At 48.3% G+C, this 10,744-nt stretch overlaps 1 protein-coding gene across 1 annotated transcript in view; it reads left to right on the forward strand.

Moving 5' to 3' along the window:
* EP300 (E1A binding protein p300) overlaps positions 1–5,386 on the forward strand; it is a 61,474-nt gene extending 56,088 nt beyond the window's left edge. The window contains exons 30-31 of the mRNA XM_058804572.1: positions 390–671; positions 1,993–5,386. Coding sequence (XP_058660555.1) covers positions 390–671; positions 1,993–4,215 — 2,505 coding nt within the window. The 3' untranslated portion in view covers positions 4,216–5,386. The remainder of the gene's footprint in view (positions 1–389; positions 672–1,992) is intronic.
* The last annotated feature ends 5,358 nt before the right edge of the window (positions 5,387–10,744 follow it).

A 10,744-nucleotide genomic window follows, 5' to 3' on the forward strand; every position in this document is an offset into this window, starting at 1 on the left:
ACAGAGTCATGCCCTGTAAATTATACAGGTTTGGCTGGAGAATTGAGTGGCTCACCCAGACAGACCAGTACCAGTAAGTCTCGGTGCTCTTTGCTGCAAGGGCAGTGGGAATAAATGCAGCTGTGCTCGTGCGGAACTTCCTAACAGTCTAGATTGCCACAGCAGTTCTACTCTTACTGTTCAGTGCAGTGCTCCTTTCCTGTTTCTTCAGAGAAAAGTGAATCTGCAGGGCACCCAGAGGTCTGAGATTTCCTAGGCCTCACAAGCACTCCTCCTGGCAGCAGGTCATTCAAATGTTGGCTGATCCTGGAACTGTACACTCTGTAATGAGGTTTGGTGACCAAAACATCTTTAAAAGGGTTAGCATATTAAACCTTCTTATTTTTCAGGTCTTTTTTGTCATCCGCCTCATTGCTGGCCCTGCAGCCAACTCCCTGCCCCCCATCATTGAGCCCGACCCGCTCATTCCGTGTGACCTGATGGATGGGCGCGATGCGTTCCTGACCCTTGCTAGAGACAAGCACCTGGAGTTCTCCTCACTACGGAGGGCTCAGTGGTCAACCATGTGCATGCTGGTGGAACTGCACACCCAAAGCCAAGACCGCTTTGTTTACACCTGCAACGAGTGCAAGCATCATGTGGAGACCAGATGGCATTGCACTGTCTGTGAGGTATGTTTGCTGAAGTTTCCCCCCCACCACCCTTTGTGCCCAGAGTGCTCTTTACCTGAACTGATTTCTCATTATTAACTGATGGAAAAATATGTGTGCAGCTCATCTGCTGGCAGTTCAGAAAGGAGGGAAAGCATTTTCCTTAACAAGTGGTTCTGCTAATGTGCTGCTTGGTGTGATTTCTGCCTTGTGAGAGCTGAAATAGAGTTGTGTTTTCTGTAGCTTATTTAAGGTGCTGCTGCCTAAGAAATTGGGAGCTGTAGCCGTGGCTTGAGCTGGAATGGTAGGATCAGCTGGTTTTTCTGAAGAGCAATGCATACATTTTCCTTCCAGAGTAGAAGTGTGGGGCAGCAGTATTTCTGTAGAAGGCTCTCCGTTGATTTGCTGGCACAGAGGTTTTGCTGTGCTGCAAGTCGGATCCCAATACCCCTGTGATTCCTTCACTACTCTGTTATGTCTCTGTAGAATGCTGCAAACAGCATTTGTGTCTTCAGAAGTGTTTGCAAAACCAGTGTGTTTGAAGATTGAGTCCAGGGGTTTGGTTCAATGACCACAGGAAGCTAGATTATCATTGCATCTGGCTTCTAACTTAGTTTTCTAGCTGCTGGAAATGAATGACTGACTGAGATATGATCCTAATTATAATTTGATACTTCAATTTTCTCTGGTTTTATATATATGTATATATATATACATATACACAGAGGCACACACATGTGCTTTTACCTTCTTGGTATATACCAGAAAGTAAATTCTAAATTTCCTATGGTCTAGTTAATCCTAAGAATTTAGGTCTTTTTCTTAAAGAACAATTATTGAACCCAAACTCATGTGCTGTTGCTGTCACAATGTGTTTTGTTCTTTCAGTGCTCTGTTGTTTAACTCGCATCTGCAAACTGAAAATGCAGCTTTTGTTCTTTTTTGAAAAGTGGTACCTCTTCTGCCACTCTTGCTCTCTCCTTTTGAAGTAGGAGCAGATGAGTAGCTATTTGTCCCTGCCTATTTCTTCTCCTTTCCTGTTGGGATTTTTCTGAATAATGTGTGACTTACTAGCTCAGAGCCAACTTGTTTTTCAAGGTTTATATATTTGTGTAGCTTTCAGACACCCTTACCCTTACACCCACACACTTTCCCTGGCTATAATTTGGATTTATTCCTTCTCTAGTACCTCAACATGACATGAAAGATTGAATTTTTCCCCAGAGCAACAATTTGCCTGGAACAGACTGGGAGTAATTGTTGAGGTGGCAGGACATCATTTACTCGTTTATCGTATGGAGTTTCAGGAACACTAATAACTTGTCCTTTGTTGTCTTTTCAGGATTATGACCTGTGCATCACCTGCTATAACACTAAAAACCATGACCACAAGATGGAAAAATTAGGCCTCGGTCTGGACGATGAGAGCAACAACCAGCAGACAGCCACGACGCAGAGCCCCGGCGACTCGCGCCGCCTGAGCATCCAGCGCTGCATCCAGTCTCTGGTGCACGCCTGCCAGTGCCGCAATGCCAACTGCTCGCTGCCGTCCTGTCAGAAGATGAAACGGGTCGTCCAACACACCAAAGGCTGTAAGCGCAAGACCAACGGAGGGTGCCCCATCTGCAAGCAACTCATTGCTCTCTGCTGCTACCACGCGAAGCACTGCCAGGAGAACAAGTGCCCCGTGCCCTTCTGCCTCAACATCAAACACAAACTCCGTCAGCAGCAGCTCCAGCACCGCCTGCAGCAGGCGCAGATGCTCCGCAGGAGGATGGCCAGCATGCAGCGCACGGGCGTGGCGGGCCAGCAGCAAGGACTGCCCTCGCCCACGCCGGCCACGCCGACGACTCCGACGGGCCAGCAGCCCCCGACGCCGCAAACCCCGCAGCCCCAGCCTCCGCCCCAGCCCGTGTCACAGCCTCAGCCCGCGCCTCCCAACAGCATGCCGCCCTACACCATGCCAAGAACTCAGCCCCCCGGCGCCGTGTCCCAGGGCAAGGCAGGCGGCCAGGTGACGCCTCCGACTCCACCTCAGCCGCCTCAGCCGCCAGTTCAGGGTCCTCCTCCGGCAGCGGTGGAAATGGCCATGCAGATCCAGCGGGCAGCGGAGACCCAGCGCCAGATGGCACAGGTTCAGATCTTCCAAAGGCCGATTCAGCACCAGATGCCCCAGATGCCACCGATGGGAATGAACCCTCCACAGATAGGCAGAGGTCCCGGCGGCCATATAGATCAAGGAATGGGGCCGGCAGGAATTCAGCAGCAGCCGCCGTGGGTGCAGGGGGCCTTACCCCAAGCTCAGCTGCAGCCAGGAATGCAGAGGCCATCCATGATGTCAGTAGCTCAGCCGGGTCAGCCGATGAATATGGCCCCTCAGCCAGGGATGGGTCAGGTACCTGGCGCCGCTCAGCCCAAACAGCCTCTGCCCCAGGCGGCCTTACAAAACCTACTGCGGACTCTCAGGTCTCCCAGCTCACCCATGCAGCAGCAGCAGGTGCTTAACATCCTCCACTCCAACCCTCAGCTGCTGGCCGCTTTCATCAAGCAGCGGGCGGCCAAGTACGCGGGCTCGCAGAACCCGCAGGCCATGGCGGGGCAGCCTGGCCTCCCGCAGGGGCAGCCGGGGCTGCAGCCGCAGCAGGCCATGCAAGGGCAGCAGGGAGGGGTGCACCCCAACCCGGCCATGCAGAACATGAACCCCATGCAAGCAGGAGTGCAGAGACCCAGCATGCCCCAGCAGCAGCCACAGCAGCAGCCGCAGCAGGCCATGGCTGGGATGAATCCTCAGGCACAGCAGATGAATATGAATCACTCGGGGATGGCTCCCCAGTTCCGAGATCTCCTGATGAGACGGCACCAGATGATGGAGCAGCAGCGCCACCAGCAGCAGCAGCAGCAGGGAGCAGGACCGGCGCTGGGGCCGGGGATGGCCAACCACAACCAGTTTCAGCAGCCCCAGGGCGTCGGGTATCCCCAGCAGCAGCAGCAGCGAATGCAGCATCACATGCAGCAGATGCAGCAAGGAAACATGGGACAAATAAGCCAGCTTCCACAGGCCATGAGTGCAGAGACAGGAGCCAGTTTGCAACAGGCTTTCCAGCAGAGGCTGCTTCAGCAGCAGATGGGATCCCCAGCTCAGCCCAATCCAATGAGCCCCCAACAGCACATGCTCCCCAATCAGGCCCAGTCCCCGCACCTCCAGGGCCAGCAGCTCCCTTCATCACTCACCAATCAAGTGCGTTCTCCACAGCCTGTACCCTCACCGCGGCCCCAGTCCCAGCCCCCTCATTCCAGCCCATCCCCTCGGATGCAGCCTCAGCCTTCTCCACACCACGTGTCCCCGCAGACCAGCTCCCCACATCCAGGACTGGTAGCTGCCCAGGCTAACCCCATGGATCAAGGGCATTTTGCCAGCCCGGACCAGAGTGCAATGCTTTCCCAGCTTGCTAGCAATGCCGGCATGGCAGGCCTCCATGGTACAAGCGCCACGGAACTGGGGCTCAGCTCCGAGAACTCAGACTTGAATTCAAACCTTTCACAGAGTACACTAGACATACACTAGACACGTTGTAGCATTTTGGGAGCAAAAAAAAAATAATTAAAAAACAAAGAAAATAAAAAAAACTTATTTTCGCAAGACTTTTTGTACTGAAGACAAATTTTTTTGAATCTTTCTTAGCTAAAACGACATTTTTCCCTGGAACACATCTGAACTCTGCAGCAGTAGTTTGTGGTTTTAAAAACAAACCGACAACGAACCTGAGGGACAGTAGAGTACAAAGAATATATTTTTGTTATGGCTGGAATCATAACCAGTCCTTTTTCTTGGCTTTTTTTTTCCTCGTGTGCGTCGGGGAGGTTTGGGGAGTAAGGCGGTCTTTTGGTTGCTCACCAAAGGATGGCCTGCTCATGCCTCTCAATAGGTTTTATTTTTTTTTTTAAATTAATGAAAATATGTAATATTGATAGTTATTATTTACTGAGGCAGATGGTAAACATTTTCCCTATTCTGGTTTTTCTTGATGTCACTGCGAAAAAAAACACCACAAAAACAGAACAACAGAAAAACACAGGAGAACCTTTCCTAAAACCGGAGGACAAAAGGGGTTAATGTTGCTTTAAAACTACATTACATATATAAATATATATATATAAAAATAAATACCAATCTTTTCCTTTTTGGTTGGAAATACGTCAATTCTTTGAAAAATGTAAAAATATTAAATAACTCAGTCCCCTCCTGAAGTCTACTTTTGTCCTCCAAGAATTTTCTATACAAGAGTCTGAGCTTAAAAAAACTTCAAGTATTAAAGTAATTTGTACATGTAGAGAGAAGACAACATTTTTGGAAATACACAGGGGCAGCTGCCAAATGGATGTAGTATATATATTGTGGTTTCTGTTTTCTTGAAAGAATTTTTTTGTTATTTTTACATCTAACAAAGGAAAAAAAAAACATAAAAAAGAGGGTAAGAAACAATTCCAACGGGATTATTTCAACCTGAGAAAAAGTCCCTGGGGTTTCTTCTTTATGCTTGCTTTCTCTCTCCCATGCCCCTTTCCCACCCTCTTCCATTTTCTGTAAAACTTGAAAATAGAAAGCAAAAAACCCTCAAATGTTGTATATCATGCAATTAAAGTTGGTTACTTATAAATAAGAACTTTCGATCACTGTATAGACTGTTAAAATTGATTTCTTATTACCTATTGTTAAATAAACTGTGTGAGACAGACAGCCTGTTTTTAATGTTTCCCTTCTCTCCCACATGTGTTGCTTGTTCTTAAAATGGTGGGGGTAGCAGAGTATGTGCTACTTCAAATGTTTGCTATCTAGACGTCGGAGAGCTATTTAATGTATATGACTGTTTTAAAATGCAAATCTCTAATAAGGGGTGTGGAGTAATAATTAGTCTTGTCAATGGACTCTTTTGGTACAACTCTACATTTGCGTTGTTCCCGGCATGTATCTTACCAAAGAAACGAGGTCTGACCTCAACAGTTGTGCCAGTCAGCTGTGCCCCGCCCTGCTCACACGGCCTGGGAGCAGCTGATCTTCAAAGGACCTATTTTGCATTTTGAAATGAGAACTATTTGTTTGGATATGTGATATTAAAAGATCCTATTTCACTTGGAGTATATTGTGCGCCTTTTGGCACTGAAGTGTGAGCATGAGGTAAGCTTGTGTGGATGTCCTGCAGGCAGGTGCTGGACCGGGATGGCGCATGGGTGCCCAGTCACCCTGTGTCACATCTGGTGACCTGCTGGACGCAGAGGCATTCCAGAACAGAGGTGCTGCCACCATGGAGCGTGCTGGCAGTGACCCCAGGTGTGTGCTGCCCACAGCTGTGCTCACATGGGGTTAACCCAGTCGTGGCGCGTGCTGTGCTCAAGCTGGTTGTGCTGGATGTGGCTGGTGCAGTGAGGGCTTCCCAAAATCCAGCCTTATGGTGTGCATGTGCACACGGTGCTGGCTGCCTAGGGAATAACTCACCCAGATGGGACCAAGGATGTGACCAGCTGTGTAATGCCAGCTGTGTTGGGAACATCAATGTATCTGCAGATCCCAGATAGATAAAACAAGCAAGCTGACCTCAGGAAACTGCTGGTGGAAAATGATGGAGGGAGTAAGTGCCAATTAAAAGTAATGGTATTAGAGTGTGAATGGGTGTTAGAGATCTTCAAAAGTGGGAGTAAAATGCTTGGGTTTTGGATATAAACACAATTAGGACAATGAATCTTGTATTTAAAAAGGGGTTGGTGGCAAGCCTTCAGCAAGATGGTGGAAAATTTGTGGCAGGCTTAAGGAAAGCAGCCCTGGGCTTTGGTGTTCGGCCTTGGCCAAACCTCATACTGCTTACCCTGGCATGGTGCAGACCAGCTCTGCACCAAGCCCACAATTAACCTGGTGCACTGGGAGGGACTGCTCCTGACCTAAAGATGAGCAGAAAGCAAAAAAATCCCATTAATTGAATGACAGGAGAGCAGCCTGGGATTGTTTTGATTTGTGCTCTGCACAGTAAGCTCTCCTCTTCCTTCCCTGCCACCATGCAAAGCCTAGTTTTGCTTTCAGCCTTGGTGGACTTATCAGGATGGAGCATAAATAAAATTCTTTCTGACCACATACAGGCTAGTGACATGAAAAGTGTGCCCAGCCTTCTGACTTGGAGGCTTTTAGTGCAAACAGCTTTCATCTGTGCCACTGAGTGAGCACACAAACCATGGTTAGAATTTGTCCTGACCTGCATCAAAGCATCTGAAGTGGGGAAGTCCTGGGACCTTGCAGAGCACACTACAGACCTTCCAACTTCAAATGCCAACATAGAGACTTGCTTGAAAGATGCCATAGTGCATTCTATGAGACAGCACAGCTGCTCTGTCCCTCTTTGTAGGTGCTGACTCTGAGCCAAGTTCAGTTTTTGAGGTGATGTGGATGATCAATAGTCTAAAATTTGCATAGGGTTTCTTTTCCTGACATCCCTCTACTTCTGCTTTCCCTGGTTCTACTGGAGAACCAGAAGCCACCATCTAGGGCACTGCTCTGGCCCAAGTTTCAAGTAGGGGGAGGATTTCATGGTGACAACAAAATTAGGGTGTCATCTGTATCTCTCTTGCCATTCGGTTTTGTCTGAGTTAAGATGTTTCATATTAGACTCTTGGACCAGCAAAAAGAATTCACACCCGAAGTTCCGGCAATCTAGTCAGATATTGATTGTGCAGTTACAACAATACTAATGGTTGTACTCAAATCATGTGTAGTTCATTAATGTAAACTTTCTAATGTCTGACCTTCACTATCCCAGCTCCCTCAGCCTCTCCCCATCTGACAGAGGCTCTAGTCTTCTCATCACCGTGCTGCCCATTTGCTGGATTCACTGTGCCCAAACACCAGATAATTGCACAAACCCAAGACAATGTTGGTGCAGTCACCTGGTCATTAGCCAGCTGTTGTAACAGCAAAACGAGCTACAGCAGCTCCTGGCAGGCCAAGACAAGCCCAGGCAAAGCCTGACAGAGCCTCACATAAAGCAGAACTGGTGACCTCTTACTGGCTGTGGCAGCACCATGACAAGGCTGAGGTAGAAGATGTGACAGTGACAGCCATTCCAGCTTTTGTGTCATTTTTCCAGTATATGATACACATTTTCTCTGCAAGAAACTCCACCTCCTGTTTCCAAGATGGTCTTCTTGCTGCTTCCAGTTTCAGCCAAACTCAAGGACTCCAGCCCATCCTCTCTGGGCACTCTGGAACAGATCCTGTAGTGAAAGACAGCAGCAGTCAGAAGAGTCTGCTCCTATGACCAGTTCTGCCTAGGTGTGTGATGCTTTCTACCCTAAAAATGAGCTTTTATTTGAAGACCAGCCACAGGGTGCTTGTCTGGGGAATGTTTATTTTTACAAACCCTCTCAGCAGCTGCCTTTCTACAATACAAAGCTGGGGTATCTGCCAGCTTGCCCAAGGAGCCATTTCTTCCCTCAGCTTGTCAAAGCAGAATGTGTGCCATAGATCCCAGCCTGAGACACAGCCTAGCCTGGCCCCTGAAAGTGTAAAAGCACAAAACATTCCATCCACAGGGATTGCAGCAGCATCTGTGCTTGCTTTGTGGCTGGAGAGCTGCTGAGCTGCTCTGTCAGCCCTGCAGGTGTGGCATGTGCATCAGCATTCACCTGCCTGACTGTGCTCTGGCATTTTGGTTTGCTCAAGTTGCTTCAGTTGCACTCCCTTAGAACAGGGTCTTGGTTTCAACTCTCCAGGAAGGGATATTGGGTGTTTGGAAGGGAAATCTGTCCTGTGACTGCTGCTGTGAGTAGCTGATGGGCAATCAGCCATGGTTCCAGTGCTCCAGTTTACTCTCCCTGTTGTCTCCCTGTTGTAGGGAATGTGGTAGATTTGGGGAGGGTGGAGAAATTACTGTTGGCACCATCTCCCTCAGCCATCTTTAAAGCCCTTCCTAGCTCCTGGTGAAGCTGGCACAGCTCAGGCTGTGGTTTTCCCCAGGTGTGCTGGCTGGTGGCAGGCTCTGGTGTATCTTGGGAGCACAGAGCTATGTGGGATGTAATCCCAAGCACCGGCAGTGGGTCTTTTGCTTCTCCTCGTGTCCCTGCAGTCCCCAGGGCAATAGCAGGAATTGAAAGGTCATTATCAGAAGAAAGCTCTTTGCCAACCCTGATCCTTTGGCTGAAAGTGCAGAGCTTCTGCTGCCCTGAAAAGCAAAGAGTCTTCCATTCTGTTTCCTCTTCACTTTTGCTTTTCACTGTCTGTGCTGTCCCACAGCAGTGTGGCACTGAAATGAGCTCCCAGTACAACGCTGTGGTGACCACAGCTTTGGGAGCCATGCAGTGGATATCTCACCAGGCCTGCTGATGGAAAGCCAGGGCAGCCTGAGGTGTGACCTGGGTCTACTGCCACCCACACTGCCAGGGCTTGTAACCACACAGCCTGAGTTACAGCCACCAGAAGTCAGAACTCCAAACTCATGAGTTTAAAAAACAATTTAAAAAAAGAAAAAAAGAGGGGGAAAAAGACCTCAAGTGCTCTTCTCTTTGCCTGCTGTTATCTCAGTTTGAGCTTGTATTGAAGGATTTCAAGCCCTTTGTTCTGTCAGGTGGGCCCAGTTCTCCTGTGTCACCACAAAGAGTGAGAGAGAGCCCTTAACTGTGACTTGGGAAAGGAAATATAAAGGGATTTCACCTTCGCAAACTGCTTATTATGTGTCAGGCCTTGTGGATGGAGTGACGTCTTCTGCCATTAGCTGGACTTGCTCCAGGCTGCCCTTTCTGCTGGGGAAGATGACCTGGCAGGACATGGTGGTGCCCCATGTCTTCCTTGAAAAGCTTGCAGAGGGATTGAGAGGCAGCACAGCTCAGCTCTCAAAAGCCAGATTTCCTGGGGGTCTGGGATGGGATAAGCACTTCAAACTGAGATTTATTTCCTAGGCAGTTAACTCTTCCCTCTCCTTGGAACTGGCTGTAGCTGCTTTTTGGGGTTTAGTTTTGCTTTGGGGTTTTTTGTTTGCTTGTGTTGAGTTTTTTTTTTTTTAATTTAGACAAAAATTATTTACTGTTTCATTAGTATTTGTATGTAGAGTTGTGTTGACATATATCGACAGATTTAATGTGGTAGTAAAATAGCAAGGAAGGACAGGCTAACTTAGTATTTGTGCCCTTAACTGGGTCACCTTAACTGGGGTCTGGGGATGCATTATTTGTTCACTACACAAACTGTTCCATTACTGTGACAGTGACAAGTGGCTGTACATGTGGAAGAACTTTGGTGTAGCATTAAGGATGATCTGACAAGGGGTTTCTGTAAGCTCCCCAGCCCACGAGAGAGATCTAGAAAACAGCAACTGCTCAAATCCCCCACCTGCAAGTAGGCTGTTGCCTGTTCTTACATAGTGTAGGACACAGCTCTCTTCTTTTCATGGTTACCTTGGTAAAATTACTCTGCCAAAGGTTAAGCAGAATATGTTTTATTATTCCATCTGTTTCCTTGTTGGTTTTCCAAGCTCGTCTCCCCTATTTTCCTTTTCCAAACACATGAATGTATAGCCAAGGCTTACATGTCTATAAATACTTTTTCTTCAGAATTGTTCCCTTCCCAGTGCTCATGACAAAAATTAAACCTTTCAAAGTCTTTTTGTTTTTCACACTGTCAGCTAGGAGGTGCCTTACAAAAGCCATGTGCCACTTCCCACTGCACACAAAAACTGGGAAGGCCTGTAACCAAATGGCTGCCACTTAGTGCTGGAAGTGAAAAAAGGCCCCTGGAGCACCAGGATTCTCATGAGCTCTTTGAAATTACAGAGTAGAAAACTGGAAAAGGAGGCTCTGGAGAAGCAGCAGATGAATTTATGAAGCCTGAGGACGTGGAACATGAGCTCTGCATCCCAGAGCATGGGGGAGAGGACAGTCCCAGTAAACAAGCACAAAGAGCCAGTGAGACAAGGCTCCTCCAAGAAGTTGTGGTACTGAGGAACAGAGCAGATGCTGAAGTACAAGAGCTGCTCACCTTGGAGCTGAGTGCCTGAGGAGACAGCCTGGCCCCTGTCCTGCAGCAATAATCTTCCCACTGCAGCCAGGGCTCCTTCTGC

This window comes from Ammospiza caudacuta, chromosome 5 (genome assembly GCF_027887145.1).
Source record: "Ammospiza caudacuta isolate bAmmCau1 chromosome 5, bAmmCau1.pri, whole genome shotgun sequence".
Lineage (NCBI taxonomy): Eukaryota > Metazoa > Chordata > Aves > Passeriformes > Passerellidae > Ammospiza > Ammospiza caudacuta.